Source organism: Podarcis gaigeae, assembly GCF_964106915.1.
Source record: "Podarcis gaigeae genome assembly, chromosome: 14".
In the NCBI taxonomy this organism is placed as follows: domain Eukaryota; kingdom Metazoa; phylum Chordata; class Lepidosauria; order Squamata; family Lacertidae; genus Podarcis; species Podarcis gaigeae.
In genome coordinates, this window is record NC_139690.1 from 41,204,625 (window position 1) to 41,229,636 (window position 25,012).

Here is a 25,012-nt window from a genome sequence, read left to right on the forward strand (position 1 = left end):
CCTGAGTGAAGCCTGCTTACTCTCAGTCCACTCCTGTAGCCCCGCCCCTGGCCCTGCCACGGATTGGCTCATTGAAACGGGTTTGGGGGGAACCCCCAATGTGGCACCAGGAAGGCGGGCTGGCTAGGGCAACCCGGTGTGTCTCCAAGAAGATCAGGAGTGCGGGTGCCGGGCCACAAATAATCCACCTTGGATTATTCTGAGTTCGCTGAGCATTGGCTTCTTATGAATTTTGTAGGGGCTGCAAAATCCCCCCTCATGCAACTCATTTGGCTCATACTCCTCTGACAATGGTTGGCTTCAGTGGCTGGGGGCTTTATTTGGTTTTTCCTTTTAATAGAATAAGCCCTGCTGCTTCCATTCTTCCCAAAGCCCCCAAATTAATGGATGTATTAGGCTCATTGATTCTGGTGTGAGGAGCCGGTTCCCGCTAGCTAAGTAACAGAGTGATTAAATGCTTCAGTGCCCTGCTATTGATCCCAAAGTTATGACTTTTTTCATCCAAGTGAGCTGTTTTCGTTTTGAACGTGGTGTATTAAAGCCAAATAATGTGTTCATGCTGTCCAAACCTTATGAAACGGATTGTTATTTACACCGTATAAGCCATTTTTAAAGCATTAGGAGTGTTCACTGCCATTGGATGTGTTGGATGCAATGGCAACAAGTAATTTTCCTCCTCTTAAAGCTAGTTATTGAGCCCTCCAGACATTATTCTGCGCTGTTCTTTCACCAACGCTGCAACTCTGCATTTGTCTATTCAGAAGTAAGCCTCATTGAGTTCAATGGCAATGGCAATTTTACCCAAGGAAGTGTTTATAGGATCCCATCCTGAGAACCTTTGTGGTTATGAAGTGTTGGATCACAGAGATCTGGGTTCAAATCCCCAGTGGGTTGGGAAAGTCCTATACAACACACCATTCTATGGGATTAGAATTGCAGATATATTCTGAGCACAATAACCTTTTTAAATGATTGAGTGAACACTGTCCATAAAGGGTTTTTTATTTTTTACATGTATTATTTTTCTGTTCTGTCAGTTGCTGGTTTTCTAGAGAGTGCCCATTTCTGCAGTGGTGTTAAACCTTTGTGTTGTTGAACACAAAACAGCATCTTGGTGACCTCAACTTTAAATCTATGCTTGCTCTATGTAATGGTTGTGAGGGGGTTACTTGTGCGTAAATTGCCTTCGGTTTAGTTAGATTGCTTGCCCAACCATGCTTAGGCTCACAGCTCGCCCTCCGTGACCTGTTAGTCACTTGCAGAATCCATCAGTGGGCGTTTCTTGAACCTCTTCCAGCATAAAAGCTGTTTGACGCCAAGTCTCCTCCTATGTTCCCTGCATGGAACGCGTCTGCGCAAGTAAGGGGAAGGCAGGGGCGTGCCAGCGCTCTCTCCACTAGTTTCGGGTGAAGGGTCTTGGAGCCCTGTCTCCAATTCCTCCATTTCCCTCTCTTCTCTATTGGTGTCACGCTGCATTCCTTCCCCCACCCTGGTCCCCTCTCCGGCATCGCTCTGGAGCCCTGCCTCCGCCTCTTGCTCTGATGTCAGTTCCCTGACACTCTAGAATGCTTTACATTTGGGATAGGGAATCTGGTTCCTTGCAGATGCTGCTGAACTAAAAATCTCATCACTCCTAGCCATTGCCTATCCTAGCTCAGGTTGATGGAAGTTGGAGCCCAACAGAACTTGAAGGGGGTAAATAGAGCAATTGTAAGTGCTGGATGAAATAACTATAGACTTCCAGCCATTAAGCAATGAATATTTTCTTGGGTTTATTGCTGTGTTTTCCTTCCTATTCTCCAAGGAACTCAATATAGCATTCATGCTCCACTCATTTTTATCCTCACAAACAACCATGTGAGGTAGGTTAGGCTTAGAGTTATTGACTGGGCCAAAGTCACCCAGCAAGACCACATTTGCACTATAAATCTTAAGCGATATAATACCACTTTAGACAGTCATAGCTGCCCCCCCCCCCCAATTAATCCTGGGAACTGTAGTTTGTTAAGGGTGTTGAGAGTTGTTTCCCTCATGGACCCCTGCTACAATTCTCAGAGTGGTTTAACAGCCAAGCCCTCTTCCCAGGGAACTGTGGGAATTCTAGCTCTGTGAGGGGAGCAGGGGTTCTCCTTGCAACTCTTAGCATCATTGACAAACTACACATCCCTGGAGTCTTTGGGGGAATCCATAACTGTTGAAAGTGGTATTATACTGTTTCATAGAGTGTAGATGGAACCTGAGTTTCAGGGTTGAGTTGGACTGAGGCCTCCTTGCCCTAGTCCAACATTCAAACCCCTATGCCACACCGTCTGTTGCCTAACAACACTGTGGCCTTTTGCATTTTTCATGTAGCATTTAATACAGCAAGACCTGACGTTTGCTTGTGCAAAGTACAGATCTGAATCTCCAAATCCCATTAAGTCCTCTATCAGATGATGGAAGTGCAATCTGCATTAGGAGAAGAATCAGATACGTTACCATTAAAGTTCTCCCAACAGAATAAAATAACACTTTTCTTTCATCACCTTAACTTTTAATCCTCAAAGCACTCTGATTCTCGGAAACAACTTTTCTTCATGCCCACTGATAACTGCTGTTATGAGAGGTGGGTTTGTGCATTAGCTTAGATCGCTTTAGAAAAGGGAATTGGACTAATCCCTGGTGTAGGAGATTGGTCTATCTATGATACTAATGGCAAACTCACTTCCAAATTGGCTCCGAATGGGAGATTGCATTCACATTTAAAGGCAAACCTTACTGAAGATATTAATATTGCACAGTTTGAAGTGACTGGAAGCATAGGAACTGACTCCTTTTGGAAGAAAACATTGTCCAGAACCATAAAAACATTATTACATTATTCAAAGTTTTCTCGAAGAACTCTTCAAAATAACAACAACAACAACAAAAGACATAACATGATACATCCAAAACATCCATACAATGTTTTGCGCTGTCCAGCACAGTCTCAGCATTTTAGAAATAAAAGATCACTCCAGAAATCAAACGGTATCTCTCTCCCCTATTGGAGAGCCATTAACATCCTTTTTCTGTCTGTGGCATTCAGAGAAAGACTAAAGTCACCACCCTTTCAAGATGGTGATTTGCAACTCAATACCTTTGTCACCTGACCTAAGGTTACTATGAGGCCAATAGGAGGTGGGGACAGAGAAAGTATCAGGCAGGAGCCATCCCCTGACTAGTTGCAAGTACATAATAAAAATAATAAAAAATACAGGTCTCTGTAAGCTTTTCTGGACAAAAAGGTTTGAGGTCAGGTGTTGAAAACAGTGCAGTGAAGGTGCCTGCCACATATCATAAAATATAAATCCCCTTCAGACGCCCTGCAAATCTTGCTGATGTCACTGCTGCAAAGACTCTTTTTTTCTTAGGAAGGTCATGGACTGCAGTCTTTCTTCCTCATGCTGAGGTTCCAATAAGTATATAAAAACCAGAAAGTGTGTGCACCATAAATAGTCTTGCCTTTACTCTGAGGCCATATATTTCTGTTGACATACCACAGTGTCGTCGCTCTAGACCGCTTTATTTTTGTCTCAAGCAGACGAAGCGGCGAGCAAAGAAAACCGCAAGAGCACTATTTGTGTAGGGGAGACTTCTCCCAGTCTGAGCTATAGAACCTTGAATACTGGGCAGAAGAAGACAATCAAAACCTTAAATTTATTTGGAGTACCTTCCCTATTTTGGGCCGTTTAACGTATGGGGTGAGGCAAGGCCTGGATGGGTGTGTGTGTGTGTGTGTGTGTGTGTGTGTGGAAAGATGGCAACCATGGAGGAAGGCTGCTGTGCTCATGTTCCAGGCTTCCCGAAGGTATATGAATGGCAACTTTGAGAAGACCTTTGATATGATCCATCAATGTTCTACTAAAATTCTTAACCATAAAACTGGAGGCCATGGAGGGGCATAGATGCTCCCTATGCATAAAGGGTTTTTGTTTGTTTGTTTAGGTGTTTTGAGACCAGAAGTGAAAAAGCTTCACCCATTTGCCTAGGGTCACACCCATGCCCTACATTTGAAGCTCTCATATATGACTTCATCGGTCATAATGGCTTTCCCCCCAAACATCATGGGAACTGTAGTTTGTGAAGGGTGCTGGGAAGTGCTGGCCCGTGAGATCAGCCCCTTCACAAACTACAGTTCCCAGGATGCTTTCGGGGAAGCCATGACAGTTGAAGTGCTGCAAGAGTGCTTCAGATGCATAGTGTGGATGTTCCCAGGTGGCCCTCTGATGGCGGGGAACTGCGACTTGGGAAAAATCACAGTTTGTTCTTCAGAGAGCTGAAGTGCTTCAAAAGAAGGCTGCTTGCTTCACCAGAGGACAAAATAAATCTGTGTCACAGTCAGTGAGGCTCTTGTTGTCCTACTTTCAACTCCTTTTAAAAAAATCCAGAGGGGCAGCCGTTTTTAGTCTCCAGCAGCAAAAGCCATCAAAGTGTCTTTGATATATTAGAACATAAACTTTATTTATTATGCCACAAGCCCATAAAAAGCTGGTGCCGTAAGCTTGTTAGTCTTTAAGGTGCCACGAGGCTCTTTGACACTGTTCCAGTTCTGTAGCTCAGGGGTAGAACATTTGCTTTGTGTGTGTACTGTAACAAACCACAATTCCCATGATTCGGGGGTGGGGGGGAGAAGCCTGTGGCTATTTAAAGTGATATGATGCAGCTCTAAATGTACCGTGCAGTGCTGGATTTACGTATAAGCTAAACAAGCTATAGCTTAGGGCCCCATTCTCATGGGGGCCCCCAAAAAAATTAAAGGGGAAAAAACACTGGATGTACATTTCCAAAATATAAGATAAAAAAACAAATAAAATAAAACCTACATACAGCAACAGTGTTTTGTGTTGTGTAGGCTCCTATGATGTAAATAATGGGCCCCACCTGTTGGTTGCTCCCTAAAATATCACTGGTTTGCTCATTTCTATATATAGGGTGCCTACATTCTGCACGGACCGGTTGCAGGGCAACGTGTGCAAATGGCTTGAGATACCTATTAGGTCCATAAATTACCATATAGCATATACTCAACACAAAAAACAGTGACAATTTGTTGTTGACAAAGTACAGCTGGACGTACAAAGGGCCCCATTACCTTCAGTAGCTTAGGGCCTCATGAAACCTAAATCCGGCCCTGACCGTGCTGGTGGGGCCCAATCTGAACAAACCCTGATGCAAAATGCTAGAAGGAGGTCAAGATGGGGCTGAAGATTCCAGGCACCCAACACACTTATTGCCTTGCTATGGGCACAAAACTGTTGGAATTCTTGCCCGGTCAGAGGTATGTGCCTATCTATCTAGGCACCAGCTGAATTCCTTTGACCTCCCTCCGGCGACTCCCGGCAGGAACAACACGAGGTCCGTTCCGGCGATTTTCCTCAGGCTGTGAGAAAAACACACCAACTGCTTCTCCTCCTTCTCCTCCTCCCTGCACATCCCCAGGGAGGGGAATCAGACTCAGACAGAAATGTAACTACATGCTTTTATTTCTGTCTCTAGCAGTCATACAGTAAAAGATGTCTGCTCTCTTCAACAAACAGAGAGAAACTCCAAACTCCACCCATGTACATCCTGTACAGGTCATATGACACACACTGAGCTCACATCCTGTGCTCAATAAGGAGAATGGACTGCCCCTTCGTCCCCATGGCAACAGTCCCATACTTCCTGTTTGGCTTTCCAGCCACAAGCAGCTGACTGAGCTGCTAGAGCCTTTGCTTGCTGCAGCATTGCTGCTTTAGAATAACATAAACATGCAAAAGAACCCGCTGTCTTTGCTGCAGTTTCAGTCTTCCTTTTTAATCATTTTTATTAGTTTTTGCATATATTTTTCCAAACGAAACTTCACATCACATCATCCTCATTTTGGCTATTATAGCCTGAGACTTCCATCAATCCTGTCTAGTGATTTTCAAATTTGTTATCTGATCTTGCATTTTATTGTTATAATTAATGCTTTTAAACTTGTTTCCTAATTATTTCCTTCCTAAATCATTTTACAATAATTTCTATAGTCCTCCTTACAAAACTTCTTGCAAACCTACAAGCGATGTTACATTAATGCAATTGCCTTTCAAATAAATCATACATTTATTCCAATCCTTAAGGAAGTCCTGGTCTTTCTGGTTCTGAATTCTCCCAGTCAACTTTGCCAGTTCTGCATACTCCATCAGTTTTATTTGCCACTCCTTCTTAGTTGGTAATTCTTCCTGTTTCCATCGTTGGGCTAATAGTACTCTCGCTGCTGTAGTTGCGTATAAAAACAAGTTTTTATCTTGTCTATTAATTTCTGTACCTACAATGCCAAGTAAAAATGTTTCTGGTTTTTCCCACAAATGTATATTTCAACATTTTCTTCATCTCATTATATATCATTTCCCAGAAGCATTTTACTTTCTTATGAGCCCACCACATATGGTAAAAGGTACCTTCTTTTTCTTTACATTTCCAACATTTATTGCTTACTTTATACATTTTGGCTAACTTTACTGGTGTTATGTACCATCTGTACATCATTTTCATTATGTTTTCTTTCAAAGCATTACATGCTGTAAAGTTTATACCTTCTTTCCATAGCTTTTCCCAATCTTCTAATTGTATATTGTAACCAAAGTCTTTAGCCCAATGCATCATTGCTGACTTAACCTCTTCATCTTTCACATGCCATTCCAATACATGCAGTTTCAGTCTTCCATCCTGCTGACAGACGGAACAGTAATACTATTGTTAACAAAGTGGTGGGCGCAGGACTGGAAATGGTGCAGCTGGGTACATGGTGGCTGGTGGCATTCAGGGTCTCGAGGGTTGTGTTGGGAAACACACAACATCTTTCACGGCGTGCAGCCCAACAAGAACTTTGGCATTTACGGTTTCCCATTGTGTCCGTATGATCTAGCACACAGACCCTTGTTTCATTCCTTGGCTGTGCAAAGCTGGGCCAGGCCTCGGCGGTTCTGTCCGCCCTTTGTTCTAAAGGACAACAACAACAAACAAGAAGGGAGCTTGTGGGAATATTAAGCAGCTAGCGTAGGATGAGGGAGCATTTTTATCGCCACTGGAGCCCTTGCCCCGAGTTGTGTCTGCTTTCAGAAAAGCAAACCCCTGATGTGTTGCGCCAAAACCCCTCCGTTCCCGCTAATGCTGAACTCAGCTGCTAACGTGCCGACAGGATTGGAACCGTACCAGGGCCAGTGGGAAGCAAGAGGAAGGAGTCAACTTTCTCGGACGGATCTTGAGACAGACAGAAGTTTAGGAAACAGAAACGTCCAATTGGGCATCACCCAGCCAGTCTAATAAGGGCAGAGCATGCACAGATGTCTTCAGGAGCCTCTGAATGTTGAGTTTCAGTTGGGAAAGCATAATAATAATAATAATAATAATAATAATAATAATAATAATAATTTTTATTTATACCCCGCCCTTCCGGCCAGAGCCGGGCTCAGGGTGTCTAACAATAGTAAAATTACAATAAAAACATAATAGGGGAAGGGGGAAAACACAATTTAAAATACAGGTTAAAAAACAATTTGAAAAGCAGCCTCATTTTAATAATAGCCCATAGATCAAAACCATAAGGGGAGGGAAACATAAGGGTCAGACTGAGTTTAAACCAAAGGCCAGGCAGAACAGTTCTGTCTTGCAGGCCCTGCGGAAAGATATCAAGTCCCGCAGGGCCCTAGTCTCTTGTGACAGAGCATTCCACCAAGTCGGGGCCAGTACTGAAAAGGCCCCGGCCCTAGTTGAGACCAATCTAACCACCTTGCGAATTGGGACCTCCAAAATGAGGAAGGGGAGAGGGGATCTCTGTGCTTGATCCTGTAGTAGTTCATAAAATCCTGGCTGGCTGAAGCCATGTACAGGAGTAAAGAAAGGGGGGGTCTCATCTCCCCCACTTTCAATCAAGTCCAGCTGAACAATTAGCCTCTCCCAGGCCATGACATTAAGAATAGCAGAAGCAGTCGAGAAGGGAGAAGAGGAGTTCAGGGATTATTTTTTTAAAAAAACACCCAATATTTTATAAATAAGTATATAAGTTGTCTGTCTTTGATCCTTTTACATGGTTTTTCAATGTGTTGCAGTACTTTATGCATTGTGATTTGCCCTTATTTTTATTGATCATAGCTTAGCAATTATTTATTGTAATTGTTAATAGGGAATTTCTGTTTCATTATTACTTGCTGGTGTTTTATGAGATAATTTTATTGTGTACTATTATATTCTAATAGATTATTGAATATTGTTGTTGTTGTTTAGTCATTTAGTTGTGTCCGACTCTTCGTGACCCCATGAAAGAGTCGGACATGACTAAATGACTAAACAATAACCACAATATTCAATAATCTATTGAATGTTACTTTATTTAAAATAAGTCGTTCATTTTAAAGTTATGTTTTATTATGATTTTTTGTATTGGATCAGGTTATTATAAGGTGTGTGTTGTTTGTTGTATATTTTGTTGCTGTAAACTGCCCTGTCTATAGTAGTAATATAGAATGGCGGTATACAAATTAAAAGTGAAAATAACTTGAAAAATTCCTGCCAATGTGGTGCCCTCTCAATGTACTCCCATTGCCCCCTGTCATTGGTCATTCTGAGTGGGGGCTGATGGGAGTTGTAGTCCAAAACGTCTGGCAGGCGTTGGCTTGCCCTGTGCTAGGGTGCAAGGATGTAGTGCAGCATTTTGGTGAATGTCACACATTAGGCAGATCCGTAATGTGCATTTAGAGCACAGGACCTCCTTCAAAGAAAACTAGGAACTGTAGTTTCACCCTCACAGAGCTACAATTCCCAGCCCCCTTAACACACTGCAGTTCTGGGGATTCTTTGTGTGGGGGCGAGTCATGTGTTTGAAATGCACATTGAACGGTGTAAACCATGGGTAGGTAACCAAGGCCCGGGGGCCGGATCCAACCCAATCGCCTTCTCAATTTGGCCCATGGACCGACCGGGAATCAGCATGTTTTTACATGAGTAGAATGTGGTCCTTTTATTTAAAATGCATCTCTGGGTTATTTATTGGGCCTGCCTGGTGCTTTTACATGAGTAGAATGTGTCCTTTTATTTCAAATGCATCTCTGGGTTATTTGTGGGGCATAGGAATTCGTTCTATTTTTTTTCTCTTCCAAAATATAGGCCGGCCCCCCACAAGGTCTGAGGGACAGTGGACCAGCCCCCCGCTGAAAAAGTTTGTGTAAACCCAGCAGTTGCTTGGCGTGTTTCTGAATGTCAGCATTCTCACATTAGAGCGGTCGCTGTTGTTTCCCACATTGTACAAAAGGGTACAATTTAAGGGGTGGGTGTGTGCATTTGCACCTGTATTTTCTTTCAAAGGGCACATTTCTATATTGCACCATTCAGAAAAGAGCAAATCCAAAGTATAACTATATTCCGATCTGCACAACAGGCCAGAAATTTTGCACTCAGTCAGTTTGCATTGGAAATTGCAAATTCCTCCATCATCCCTGCTCACTGAATATCTTTTGTGGATGAGGAGAAACAGTGCTGTTCAGGCTGACATTTTTGTCAGGCTGCCTGCAGTGCATTCTTGTTCCAGTACTGTACAGTGGTGTCTGCGTGTTTTAAATTTATAGATGTATATGTATGCTGGTCTATGACCGCAATAAAGATTTGGAGGTGTATATCTTTATGACATAATCTTAGCCTCTGTGATGTGTCCCATTTGGATGGGAAAAGCTGGGTAGAAATGGAGGCAATAAATAAAACTTATATACACACCAGGGGATGAAATCGCTGACGGAAATAAAATGTATACACAGGCAGCAGACGTGCATGGACTATATCCTTCAGCGTTTGGTTTAAATATCTTTAGTTCCTTCCTCTATATCATTTTTCTTGTTTAATGTTAGGTTTTATGGGGGGACGTGGAGCTGAAAAGATCAGCGCAGTTGGGATTGGCACTCAGGGCCGAAATTACCCTTCTGGGCAATGCAGAAGTAAAATTGCATGCTGGGGAGGGGAGGGTGCCTCTTTCCCAGGCAGCAGGGGAGCTTGCCACAAAGCGGACTCACGGCTCCTCGATCAATTACATCATCCTGTCTTGCAGGGGGAATGAGTCATCCAGAGAGGCTGCTGAGTTTCTCGTCCCTGGGCACCAGGGAGCTGGCTCTAATGCCCAGCGCACGCTTCCCAGGGGGAGGCCTGGTGCCTGGAGGCATTTGTTATTTTGCCGTCAAAGAGCAGTGCACGTGTCAATGCAGAACACACTTCCTCAGATAATAGCTGCAGCCTCTGTCTGCGGCTCCGGTTAGCAACTCACGTAAATATGGTGCAGCGGAAGGGATCAGAGGAGCCACTGCCATCTTCAACCTGGTGCCCTCCAGATGTTTCCTCCCCCCTTTTTTATTACAGCTCCCATCCTCCCTGACCATTGGGCATTGTGGCTGGGGCTGATGGGAGTCTGAGTTAGAGGCAGGCAAATCTGCCAGTTTGGGTTTCTCATGTTTTTCTAAAGATAAGTTCAGTTCTCCACATTAGTTTGCAATTTAAACACACACACACACACACACACACACACACACACACACACGTCCTCATGAAAATTCACCAGCATTTTAATGTGAATTTTCCCAAATATACACATTTTTGGGTGCATTTTTGCACAGAGCTTTCCTCAAATAGAATGCATTTCGCATGTTAATGTCACTTATTATATGCACTCCTATGCACACTTTACATCTTTATACACATTACCTGGCTAGAGAATTAATTTTGAAGGGAATGCCCATTAGGTGGATTCACCTTTAAATTCAAGCTGGATCTAGGTTCTTCCCCAATCCCTACTGTAGTAGAAAACATCAAGAAGGGATCAGCTTGGGAAAGGCTGAACCAAACCTTATGTAGCACTTTCACCAACATGGGAAAGACTGTAGCTTAGTGGGGGTGCATCTTCCAGCATGCAGAAGGTCTTGGGTGTGATTGTCAGCATCTCCAGGTACAGCTGGGAGAGACCCCTGCCCCAAACCCTGCTGCCAGTCAGTGTAGAGTAGACTGTACTAAGCTAGATGAATCACTGGTCTGATTCAGTCTGATTCGGTATAAGCCAGTTTCCTTGTTGTTGTTGTTTAGTCGTTTAGTCGTGTCCGACTCTTCGTGACCACATGGACCAGAGCACGCCAGGCACTCCTGTCTTCCACTGCCTCCCGTAGTTTGGTCAAACTCATGCTGGTAGCTTCGAGAACACTATCCAACCATCTCGTTCTCTGTCGTCCCCTTCTCCTTGTGCCCTCCATCTTTCCCAGCATCAGGGTCTTTTCCAGGGAGTCTTCTCTTCTCATGAGGTGGCCAAAGTATTGGAGCCTCAGCTTCACGATCTGTCCTTCCAGTGAGCACTCAGGGCTGATTTCCTTCAGAATGGAGAGGTTTGATCTTCTTGCAGTCCATGGAACTCTCAAGAGTCTCCTCCAGCACCATAGCCAGTTTCCTAGGTTCCTATATATTCAGAATCATGAGGACTGGACCCTTACTTCCCTTTTAAAGAGAGTGCCATAAGCTCAAACTAAATAATAATAATAATAATAATAATAATAATAATAATAATAATAATACCCTGCCCTCCCCAGCCAAGACCGGGCTTAGGGTGGCTAACAACCAATAATAAAAACAAGTTGATTAAAATACAACATTAAAACATTAAAATGCAGCCTCTTCACAGGAGGAGAAAGGAAAAAAGAAAGGGGGGAAGGAATCAAATTGATTCTAAGCCAAAGGCCAGGCGGAACAACTGTGTGCTGCATTGAGACCTAAGTATGTCCAGGTGTCCTGATCAACCGGCTTCTGGGAGTGGTTTGGTGCAGTTATCTCCTTCTTCTTCTTCGGCGATCCCTCGTAGCTGAGTAAGACTGTCTTCCATAAACACGGTTTTAACAATGAGTCCGTAAGTGACTGTGGAGGCCAATTCTGGATCCACATGTCCTTCCACAGTGGGGACATAGGTTTCCGGGTGGGAGTTGATCACGGTGTGGATTTGCCAAGCATGCCTTCCTCTTAGCACGTTTCTCCCTTGCATCCTGAGTTCAAGCTTCTTCAAAGCTCATGACACTTTTGGTAAAGGCTGTTCTCCAAGTGGAGCACTCGCAGGCCAGTGTTTCCCAGTTGTCGGATTTTATGCTACTTTTTTTTAGATTTGCCTTGAGAAAGTCTTTAAACCTCTTTTGTCGATCACCAGCATTACGAGGATGCAGGGATACCAAAAAAGGATGCTTTATTAAAGAAAGGTGCAGACTTACAGCAAAGCAGCCTGCCTTTGCAGATGCCAGACGAACACTGTAGCAAGGTGATGGCTTGTCCACACCCAAGCAAACATGCAGACATTATATATACACAAAGCAGCATACTTGTGCAGAACTGCCCATCAATTCACTTGGCCAGTTGAGGGTATAGGTGGCAAATAGCCAAATCTTACAGGTAGCTCCCCTTTCTGGACTCACAGTCCAAGGATAACATCACAACAAGCCAATTGCTTTATATCAAAGAAAGTGAATATAAGCACACCTGAGCTCATTGCTGCTACAACAACTGCCAGTTAATTGGGAGGTTATCTCGATTATAAAGATGACATCAGCAAAGCTTTTGGAACAGATCATCTTTGGTTCAACACAGTAGGCAGGAATGCCCTGCCTTTCCGTGAGCCAGCTGGACCATCCGTAGCCTCCGGCGCACAAATTATCTGGTGGTCTCCTTTTGCAGGTGGGAGAGGAACTTAAGGAAGAGGGGGAAAGCAACCCAGGTGTTTGAGCTGGAGGCTGCTGAAGAGATAAAGTCAAGGGAATTAGGTCAGCCTCTAAGGGCCGGCAAGGCTGTATATGTTTCAGCGCTGCAGATGACAAAGCAGAGTTTCAGACAGGGCGCTGCAGAAAGGCTTCAGCCAGGGATGCTAATGAGAGCCTGGAAAAATATATATATAGTGCAGAGATCTGTATGGTATTCGCCTTTCCCCACTCCTCTACCCCGCTGCTCACAGACAGTTTTCACCTTGGAATCCTTGGTGCACCAGATAGCATCTATCCCAGCAATTTCGCCTGCAGAGGAAAACTATTTGCATTATTTAACAAGACGCTGGATGAGGGAGCAAGTCAGCACTTAACATCAGAAGAGTCCTTCTGGGTCATGCTGAGGCCCATTTGGTCCAGCATTCTGTTCTCACAGTGGCCAGCCTGATGGCCATGGGGAGCCCACAAGCAGAGCATGAGCGCAACATCGCTCTCCCTGCATGTGGTCCTCAGTAACCGGTAGTCAGAGGCTACTGCCGAAACATAGCTGAGTCTAACCTACCTTGCAAGGCTGTTCTGAGTGCAAAACGGGAAGGGAGAGAACAACATACACCGTGTTTTTCGCTCGCACCTAGTTTTTAGAGGGGGAAATGCAAGATGGGCTGCCCTTCTCACTCCTCGAGAAAAAGCCCACAAGAGCCGCACACACATTCCGCGCAGCTCTTTAAAGGGAGCGCAGCTCTTGGGGGCTTTTCTGGGAGGTGGGGGAAGGGACCGAGGGGCTATCCCAGAAGCCAGAACAGCAAGAGGGAGCGCTGCGCAGCAATTTTTAGGAGGGGAAAAGTGTGTCTTATAGAGTGAAAAATAAGGTACATGGCCTTGAAGACCTTTGAAGGGAAACTGGGAAACTGGAGTATCATAAGTATGGATGACTAGTTGATCAATGAACAAGCCATGGGGCAGAGTGGACTTATGCATGCTCCACTGTCATGCACAATGACCCAGAAAGCATCCCGTGCAAATCAGGGGTTGCCTGTTTTGGTTTACAGACTTCTGAACAACTTAGGTCCAAGGTACCTTAGCGACCACCCAGTCACTGAGCTCATCCCCTGAGCTGGCAAGGCTTATCAGCAGACACCTTCTGCTGCAACCTATAAATGCCGTCTGGAAACTTCTCTATTTTGCCAAGCTTATGCAGGCTGTTAAGATAACATCTATCTGCCGACCCACCACCCATGTTCCTATTTTCCAGGGACAGTCCCAAATTTGCAGAAGCTATCACGGTTTCTGTTCTGATCCCAGAATGCCGTGCTTTTCCTTAAGGCATCCCTATTTTCATTGGAAAAATGTTGGAGGGTATGCAGACATCTGATCCCCGAGCCATCTGAAGACAGCCCTGCATAGGGAAGTTTTTCAAGGTTTAATGTTTAATGTTTCGTTATTTTGTTATGTATGTTGGAAGCCACCAAGAGTGGCTGGGACAACCCAGTCAGATGGCTGGGGCATAAATAGTATAATAATAATAATAATAATAATAATAATAATAATAATAATAATAATGGAATAAAAGGTAAAGGGACCCCTGACCATTAGGTCCAGTCATGGCCGACTCTGGGGTTGCGGCACTCATCTCACTTTATTGGCCAAGGGAGCCGGCATACAGGTCATGTGGCCAGCATGACTAAGCTGCTCCAGGCGAACCAGAGCAGTGCACGGAAACACTGTTTACCTTCCCGCCGGAGTGGTACCTGTTTATCTACTTGCACTTTGCCATGCTTTCAAACTGCTAGGTTGGCAGGAGCAGGGACCAAGGAACAGGAGCTCATCCCGTCACGGGGATTTGAACCGCCAACCTTCTGATCGGCAAGTCCTAGGCTCTGTGGTTTAACCCACAGCGCCACCCACGTCCCTAATAATGGAATAGGGCGTACCTATTTTCATTGGAGAAATGTTGGAGAGTATGTGTATGTAATGGTCAGTGGATCTCCAATTTTAAATGTTTACGCTGTTTTTATTGCATATGCATATGGTTGTCACAGACCGCTTTGGTTTTGTTTTTAATGAGCAGTGGCACACCAATATTTCCAGAAATAAAAATAAATAAAATCCAGCACTTGAATGCGGGAGATGCTTGCTTCTTTTTGACAAGAGAGGCTGTGAGCATTTTACCAAGCTTTTGTCTGATAGTTTAGAAAGAAAGACACTTTGGTTGCTGGCTGTATTTCACTGTATTGATTTCCAGCGCCTGGGAAGCAAAAGCTATCAATCCTTCCTTTCAAAATGTTCCTTTGGCTGTGATGCAAAGGGAAACAATTCTATAAGGGCTGGAAATTTGTTACAGATCTCTCTCCCCCCCCCCCCAATCATTTTCTCCTTTAAGCCTTAAAAGGAGATGTCTTCCACAAGCTATTACTTGGACCAAGGGTCTTTTTTTTAATTGTGCAATTGGACACAAAATGTGCAGTTGGGAAGTTGATAATGTGCAGCTTGAAGAATGATGGCAAGGGGAATTAGACGTGCTAGGCGTTAGCATTTATTAAGCCCTTAAATGGCAGGCAGTGCCAGAGACAGCAGGTACACAAATTAGATGAAGGTAGAATGTGCCCAATTTCTACAGTTAAATTACTCAAACCATGTTAAAACACTGTTTTCTTTGTGGCCAGAACCTCCTCTTCTACACCTTCACCTCCAGGCACGTAATGTTTTGTCACAGATTGAAAATCTTCTTAAAAGTGTTCCCTGGGTGGTTTTTTAATTTTTGCAGCAGGGGTGGGGGGCATTCATAAATGAATCATCGCTGTACAGTAGATAAGAACTGCCAACTCCTATGGAGAAACCACCCTTGGAAAAGAGTGTGAGCTAGGAGCCCAAAATGCTTTTTTTTTAAAAGATATTTATTGAAGATTTTCTTAATACAATAAAACAAAACAAACAAAGTAGCATACAATAATCATACTTTCTTCACTTCATTTGACTTCCTCACGTCTCTCGTTCCTGCGTTCTAAGTTAATCAAACTTTATCCAGCAATTTACCGCCTTATTTCAATTCTTATTTTATAATTTTCAAATATTATATCTCTAATTTTAGATAATTTAACCCAAACCTTAAAAACTTAATTTTAACATGATATTTATCCAAAATTTAACTTATCCTATATTTCACTTATCTTCCTATTCTTTTCGACTAATTTAATGGTGCCATATTATTTGTAATCTTGCATCTTTCTTAACACTCATACAGTTTACAATATTTTTGTAGATAGTCCTTGAATTTCTTCCAGTCCTCCTCCACGGCCTCTTCTCCCAGGTCTCGGATTCTGCCGGTCATTTCTGCTAACTCCATATAGTCTATCAGTTGCATCTGCCATTCTTCCAGTGTGGGTAAATCTTGGGTTTTCCAGTGCTTGGCGACTAGTATCCTTGCTGCTGTTGTTGCATACATAAAAAAAGTTCGGTCCTTCTTTAACACCCTCTGATCGACGATGCCTAAAAGGAAGGCCTCTGGTTTCTTAGGGAAGGTATACTTAAATACCTTTTTCAACTCGTTATATATCATCTCCCAGAAAGCCTTGACTCTAGGGCAGGTCCACCAGAGGTGAAAGAACGTTCCTTCAGTTTCTTTACATTTCCAACATTTATTATCAGACAAATGGTATATTTTTGCAAGCTTGACTGGGGTCATGTACCACCTATATATCATTTTCATAATATTTTCTTTCAAGGCATTACATGCCGTGAATTTCAGACCGGTGGTCCATAACCTTTCCCAGTCAGCAAACATAATATTGTACCCAATATCCTGTGCCCATTTTATCATAACCGATTTGACCGTTTCATCTTGTGTATTCCATTTTAACAGCAAGTTATACATTCTGGAAAGTACCTTAGTCTTAGGTTCTAACAGTTCCGTTTCCAACTTTGATTTTTCCACCTGGAATCCTATCTTTTTATCCAATTTAAAAACCTCTTTAATCTGAGCATAATGTAGCCAATCTCGCACTTTGTCTTTTAATTTCTCCAAACTCTGCAACCTCCAATTATCTCCATCCTTTTCTAGTAATTCCCAATACTTTGGCCATTTGGCCTCCATATTGGGTCTTTTCAGAGCCTTAGCTTCCATAGGCGACAACCACTTTGGGGTCTTGTTTTCTAATAAGTCATTATATTTTGTCCAGACATTAAACACTGCTTTCCTGACAATATGGTTCTTAAAAGTCTTATGAATTTTAACCTTGTCATACCACAGATATGCATGCCATCCAAACACATTATTAAATCCTTCCAAATCTAAAACATCAGTGTTTTCGAGAAGCAGCCAATCTTTCAACCAGCAGAAAGCTGCTGATTCATAATACAACCTTAAGTCCGGCAGGGCAAACCCCCCTCTTTCTTTTGCATCAGTTAAAATTTTAAACTTAATTCTGGGCTTTTTGTCCTGCCAGACAAATTTAGAGATATCTCTTTGCCACCTCCCAAAACACTCCATTTTGTCCACAATCTGTAAAGTTTGAAACAAAAACAGCATTTTTGGCAATACATTCATCTTTATAGCAGCAATTCGGCCCGACAAGGAAAGTTTCAGTCTTGACCAACCTTCTAAATCCCTTTTAATTTCTGACCAACACTTTTCATAGTTATCCTTAAATAGACTCAAGTTCTTAGCTGTTATATTTACCCCTAGGTATCTTACTTTTTTAACCACGTTTAACTCTGTCTCTTTCTGAAACCTTTCTGATTCTGAAGGTGTCAAATTTTTCCCCAATACCTTAGTTTTCTGCTTGTTAAGTTTGAATCCCGCCACCTGACCAAACTCCTGAATCAATTGTAATACCCTTTTCGTACTAGATTCTGGCTCCTGTAAAGTCAAAACCAGGTCATCTGCAAAAGCTTTGAGTTTATACTGTTTCGCTCTGACCTGAATTCCTTCCACCAACCGATCCCCTCTAATCATGTTCAGGAGCACCTCCAGGACCGAAATAAATAACAAAGGAGAGATAGGGCAACCTTGTCGTGTTCCTTTTTCAATTTTGAACTCTTCCGTCACCACATTGTTCACTATCAGTTTAGCCTTTTGTTCTGAATAAATTGCGTCTATCCCATTCTCAAATCCCCGTCCCACTCCCATCCCTTCCAAGTTTCTCTTCATAAACTTCCATGAAATATTATCAAAGGCCTTCTCCGCATCTATAAATATTAACACTGCTTTTGTATTAATATTTGTTTGCAAAAGTTCCAAAATGTCAATAATGTTCCTTGTGTTAGCAAACAAATGTCTACCTGGGAGAAAGCCTGCTTGGTCCATGTGAATTACCTCATTTAAAACTTTTTTTAAACCTACTTGCTAAAATGTCAGCAAATATTTTGTAATCCACATTCAGGAGGGAGATCAAAATGCTTTGTGTCCATTCAGCTTCTTGCTTCCTCTAGTGTTTGGTGTGTGGTGGGGAATTTGCTTTTGCGGAACAAAAACAAAAACGCACCTGACTTGCACCTGGCTACATGCCTATGACTTCATCTTGAAAGCCTTCCTAGTCTGCTTTCCAAACTTGTCAATATGCTTCCCTCAGCTCCATTTGGATGAGATTTGGGAGCTGAAGTAGCGGGTTGCTTCCTTCTGAGAAGCATAGCGCCGAAGTTGCTGAAAGTCAAATATTGTGCGTGGGTTTTAAAATGATTCGCACACCTTCCCCACCTTTTTGGCCCCTTGTCTAGTTGTGTTGTACATGTGATAAAGGGTGAAGGTGTCCTCCTTTCTTTCCCCCGTGCTAGTTTGAGTTTGTTGGTTAGCTTTTCTAATAGGGTGGTTTCCCATTCATTTTGGTCCCATACTCACTCCTTTTTTTGTTACACAAAAGAAAATCTTTAATGAAATTATTATTATTATTATTATTATTATTATTATTATTATTATTATTACAGTCATACCTCATGTTATGTTTGCTTCATGTTACGTTTTTTCAGGTTGCGTCCCGCGACGACCCAGAAGTACCAGAAAGGGTTACTTCTGGGTTTTGCCGCTCGCGCATGCGCAGATGCGCAAAATGACATCGCACGCATGCACAGAAGTGGCAAATTGCAACCTGTGTGTGCGCAGATGCACCGCTGCCGGTTGCGTTCCTTTCATGTTATGAATGGGCCTCTGGTTCGCAACCAGACATACCACTGTATTATTATTATTATTATTATTATTATTATTACTATTACTATTATTTTAAGGATCACCCTTCCCATCAAAAGGAGTGGTTTTGATTTGGGACAACACCGCGACAAAGTACACAGCAGGATCTAGCAAATGCATTTTTGCACCTATTACTTGGAGAACTGCGCCACAAAACTGGGAGGAGGGTGAATGTTTGTTTTAAAAAATGTGAACTGAATTGAATGTCTCCTCCGCCCACTAATCCATATTTATGATGGCTTTCTTTGAGAATCCGAGAAGAAAATGATTTTTTCTTCTTTTAATGAAATGTCTCCTTCTGAATGAACATTTCCCAGCATTTGAGATCTATCACTCCAGCACTCTACAGAATGACAGTGTTGGAAGGGAACCCCAGGGCTCATCCAGTCCACCCCTGGCAATGCAGGAATCACAGCTAATATGTGAAGCTAAAACAGGAAGTGACTCCTCCTTCCACACACGTCATATACAAAACAGGTCATATTTTCTTGTCTTTTGAGGGGCCCAATCTATTATCTGTGGCCTCCTTCTCACTTTACCTGCCAAGCCTCTGTGATTCGAGTGTTGAATACTGCTTAATTCCATGTTGCATCGTACATGGTAGATCACAAGGAGGCTGATGAAGTTCTCCCTCGGGAAGGCTGACAGAAAACAGACAGGTACACAAGCGATGCCTGGAGGATATGGTTGATTAAACCATCAGGCTTGCTCAAGAGCTGACAGTCACGCTTCCTGAGCTTTGACAGTTTTGGAGTCTTTTAACAGTTCACTTCCTCGAATAACAAAACAGCAAGCAGTTTTTTCTCCTGGAAGTATTCAGCCGGGTTGCTCAACGAGTCTTTTACTGACGTATGCCATATTTTAAAGAGCCTATTCTGATAAATGTCAGTGTGGTGTGGTGGGTAGAGGGTTGGACTCGGGTTCAAATCCCCACCCATGAAGCTCACTGTGTGACCTTGGGCCAGTCACAGAACCACATAAAAACAGAATTGTGGTGTTGGAAAGGACCACAATCTTTTTGCCCAATGTGGGACTCGAACCCACAACTCTGTTAACCCAGGTGCTCACGCCCTCTCAGCCTTACTTACCCCACAAGGTTATTGCGAGGGCAAAATTGGAGTGGCTGGGAGAACCAAATGAAGAGTGGGACCATCGAAATGTTGCTAAGGGCCTCATCTGCACTATGCATTTAAAGCAGGACTGCTCCACTTTAAGCAGCCATGGTCCCCCCCCCAAGAATCCTGGGAACTGTGGTTGTGTGTGCATGTGGGTGTGTGAGAGAAGAAGGTGTGTCACTGGCCCAAGATTTCCCAGGGTGCTTCACGGGTGGAGCTGGATTTGAACCTAGGTCTTCCCAGTCCAGCACCCAAACCCAGGGCGGCCCAACTTTTCCTACTAAATGGGCCGCAAGAGTACATCAACACAGAACCCGCGGGGCCGCACACTGCTTTGTTGAATGGGTGTGGGAGGGAGGCCAAAATTTCTCTCTCTCTCTCTCTCTCTCTCTCTCTCTCTCTCTCTCTCTCTCTCACACACACACACACACACACAGAGCGCTCATGCTGCTTTCCCAAAACCAGATAAGTGAGGTGCCAGGCTTTGGGAAGGAGGTGTGAGGCTCTGGCAAAGTCCTAGAGCCCTCCCACCACCTTCCCAAAGCTGGGGAAGTGCTAATTTTCTGAGCTGAGCTTTGCCATTTTCTGTGAGAAAAACATGGAATGGAGTTGAGAGATTACCTAACCTGGGGAGAAAACAGCAAAGACCTGATGAAGAGAGCACAGCAGAGGTTATATTTTCTGAGAATCCTCCGGAAAAACAATCTCTCAAAGGACCTGTTGATTTTACCATTGTACTGTGGAGAGTGTATTAACTTATGGTCTCTGTGTGTGATTTGGAAGCTGCACGGTCAGGGAAAGAACAATGCTGTCCAGGGTTGTAAAGACTGCGGAGAGAATAATTGGGTGCACTCTTCCCACCTTGGATCAAATGCTTCCAGGAGCCATAAGAAAGCTGCAGAGATAGTGCAGGATAGTGCGCACCCTGGAAATTATCTCTTTCAGCTTCTGCCTTCTGGAAGAAGGTACAGGGTTATAAAAACTAGGACTAGCCGCCTGAGAAACAGTTTCTACCCAAATGTGATTTTTGTTTTAAATGCAGTGTAAGGAGTCTCTATGGGAGTATATTGTTTTTAGGGGGCTAACCAGGTTTTTAGGGGGCTAACCAGAGTTTTTAGGGGGCTAACCAGGTTAGGATAGCTGGGGTGGCAGGCTTGTTGGTTTTTGAATGTCTTATATAAATTTTTCAATTTTGTTGTTCTGTATGGTATCGTATCGTATCATAAGCTGCCTTACACAGAGTCAGTGCATTGGTCCACCTAGATCAGTATTGTCAACATTGGCTGGCAGCAGCTCTCCAGGATTACTGGCAGGGTCTGGAGAAGCCAGGGATTGGATCTGGGACCTTGTGCAAGCAAAACAGTTGCTCTTCTGTTGAGCTGCAGCTCTTTCCCAAAGCAAGCTATGGATAGTTCCCCCACCACCACCCTGATATGCACAAATGAAATGTGACAAGCTAAACTGTTAACATACTTATGGAAATGACCAGAATACAATTTGCTTAATGGCTTTGTTGCGGCCATTCCAGTTAAAGCCAGTGGAAGGAGCGAAAGCTTCATCCTGGATATGTCTGCTGTTGCCTTGGCTACCTCTAACTGAAACTGCACAGATTCCTAAGACTCTAGTCCTGTGGTCTAAATCACTGAGCCTCTTGGGCTTGCCGATCAGAAGGTCAGCGGTTTGAATCCCCACGATGGGGTGAGCTCCCATTGCTCTGTCCCAGCTCCTGCCAACCTAGCAGTTCAAAAGCATGCCAGTGCAAGTAGATAAATAGGTACCACTGTGGCGGGAAGGTAAACAGCATTTCCGTGAGCTCTGGTTTCTGTCACGGTGTTCCGTTGTGCCAGAAGCGGCTTAGTCATGCTGGCCACATGACCTGGAAAGCTGTCTGTGGACAAATGCTGGCTCCCTCAGCCTGAAAGCAAGATGAGCACCACAACCCCTTAGTCGCCTTTATAATAATAATAATAATAATAATAATAATAATAATAATAATAATAATAATAATTTATTATTTGTACCCCGCCCATCTGGCTGGGTTTCCCCAGCCACTCTGGGCGGCTTCCAACAAAGATGAAAGATACACTAAAATGTCACATATTAAAAACTTCCCTGAACAGGGCTGCCTTCAGATGTCTTCTGAATGTCAGGTAGATGTTTATCACTTTGACATCTGATGGGAGGGCGTTCCACAGGGCGGGCGCCACTACCGAGAAGGCCCTCTGCCTGGTTCCCTGTAACTTGGCCTCTCGCAGTGAGGGAACCGCCAGAAGGCCCTCGGAGCTGTACCTCAGTGTCCGGGCAGAACAATGGGGAAGGAGAGGCTCCTTCAGATATACTGGACCGAGGCCGTTTAGGGCTTTAAAGGTCAGCACCAACACTTTGAATTGTGCTCGGAAACGTACTGGGAGCCAATGTAGGTCTTTCAAGACCGGTGTTATATGGTCTCGGCGGCTGCTCCCAGTCACCAGTCTAGCTGACACATTCTGGATTAGTTGTAGTTTCCGGGTCACCTTCAAAGGTAGCCCCACGTAGAGTGCATTGCAGTAGTCCAAGCGGGAGATACCGGTAACCAGAGCATGTACCACTCTGGCGAGACAGTCTGCAGGCAGATAGGGTCTCAGCCTACGTACCAGATGGAGCTGGTAAACAGCTGCCCTGGATACAGATTTGACCTGTGCCTCCATGGACAGCTGTGAGTCCAAAATGACTCCCAGGCTGCGCACCTGGTCCTTCAGGGGCACAGTTACCCCATTCAGGACCAGGGAATCCTCCACACCTGCCCGCCTCCTGTCCCCCAAAAACAGTACTTCTGTCTTGTCAGGATTCAACCTCAATCTGTTAGTCGCCATCCATCCTCCAACCGCTTCCAGACACTCACACAGGACCTTCACCGCCTTCACTGGTTCTGATTTAAAAGAGAGGTAGAGCTGGGTATCATCTGCATACTGATGAACACCCAGCCCAAACCTCCTGATGATCTCTCCCTTTGACTGGATTTAATCTATGCATACTATCTTAAGTAGACTCCTGCTTCCTCCTAGGGATGTTCCTCTCAGGCTCTCCTTTTCCTGTTCCTAAGTTCGGGTCTCCACATTTGCCCAGCAGCCAAAAGATCAGAGCAGCAAATGATGATCTGACATCTAGCTGGAGGGAGACACTGTGGCAACCACCTCAGTGCCAAAAAAGGCTAATAATAATAATAATAATAATAATAATAATAATAATAATTCATTTATATGTCGCCCATCTGACTGGGTTGCCCCAGCCACTCTGGGCGGCTTCTAACAAATTTAAACATCAAACTATTCTCCTTCCCTCTGTTTTTCCTTTCAAAAAGTTGCCATGGGAAGAATATATTTCTCTGTCGTTGTTGTTCTGTTCCTCCATAGGGTACCGGGAAGGATTTCTCTGGAAGAGGGGCCGTGACAACGGGCAGTTCTTGAGCAGGAAATTCGTGCTTTCAGAACGGGAAGGTGCCCTGAAGTATTACAACAAAAATGACGTAAGAGAACGGGGCTTGGTTCCAAGGGGCTGGTCCTTTTTTCAGTTTTGAATAGCTAGCAGGTCACGTAATGGGGCCACGAGGCTCCCAATGCTGCTTCTTTTTTTGAAATCATTTTTATTGGTTTTACAAATACAAAGTATAAATAAACACAAACTAGTAAAAACGTATCTGTATAAGGAGATTCTCCGAATCTCAAGACTTCCCCTCATCCCCTTCATGGGGTCTCATTTTAAACATCTACAACTGCATCTTCATCCATACTCCAGTTTTTATATCAAACCATATTGTCCATAATACGTTTTACACTACAAGTGAGTCAAAATCCTGCTCTTGTTTCCATCTGCTTACAGTGGTCTCCTGTTGTTATTATTTTTTATGAAAAAATTATTGGATTATACATTTTATCATATTACAACGCATCAGATCATCAAACTCAACAAGATACATTCCCCCAGTCCCCTCTCCCCAACTTCCCTCAACTTCCTCTTCTGGTCCTCCCCCCATAATAACTCCCCCTGCTTGCTTCAAATATCTTCATATGGTATCTCTATATTAATTGCTTACAGTGGTCTCCTAATTAACTTATAATCCCGCCCCCCTCTTTTATAACCTCTTGGTTTCTGAGTTTTCCAGTTAGCTTTGCCATCTCGGCATAGTCCATCAGATTGGTTAGCCACTCCTCTCTGGTAGGGATGAGACTCCTGGTGCTTATTCGCCAAAACCTTGCTACCTCATTTTTATCCCTTATGTAGCACCATCAGGGGCTGTGCTATTGTACAGAACACGCCAAGGAAGGCCTCAGCTCCAAGGAATTTCCAATCTAAAACCCAACACGGGGAAGCAGCAGTGAAAGGCAGAGGGGAGGAACCTTCCTTGGACCGAGGGCCAGACCCCCACCTGGTCCACCTTCTGGGGTACATGTGCTGGTGATGGGAGGGGCGAGAGGCAAAAGTGTGCAGGGGAGGGGAACTTGTCACTGCAGGAAGAGGAGACACCCATGCCTCTTCACCAGCCTGACTCAACTCTGCCTCTTGGCCCCGCTCCTCTCCTGCTCCTGCCTCTGTTTCTGGACTGCTCTCTGCCACACTCTCCCAGCTCACTAAGCCCTGTCACCCTTTCTGACACCTCCTTCTCCCAGCCTGCTCCCTCTTCTCCCCCTGACCAATCATCATTGTCCCACCACCACTGCCCAGACTCTGAGTCTTCTTCCCTTGGGGGTTCCCCAGCTGGTTCCTCCCGCCACTCCTCTGTGCCCAGCCAGTCTGTGACACCTGTGGACTTCCTGGAAAAGCAGGGACAGATCCACAGCATGCATTGAAACACATCCAGAACACATTTGAAGCACACAGCTCCCCTCCAGGAATCCTGGAAACTGTAGCTTGCTGAGAATTGGATCTCTGTGAGGGTGAAACTACAGTTCCCATGATGCTGGACTAGGTATGCCTTTGGTCTAATCCAGCAGGGT

General features: G+C 44.1%; 1 protein-coding gene across 2 annotated transcripts in view; it reads left to right on the top strand.

The window, feature by feature from the left end:
• ADAP1 (ArfGAP with dual PH domains 1) overlaps positions 1 to 25,012 on the top strand; it is a 74,327-nt gene that overhangs the window by 24,628 nt on the left and 24,687 nt on the right. For both annotated transcript variants that reach the window (XR_014557791.1, XM_083711728.1), the window contains one exon: positions 23,432 to 23,544. Coding sequence is in view for 1 of the 2 variants with exons in the window: in XM_083711728.1 (XP_083567854.1) it covers positions 23,432 to 23,544 (113 nt within the window). In the remaining variant the exon portion in view is untranslated. The remainder of the gene's footprint in view (positions 1 to 23,431; positions 23,545 to 25,012) is intronic.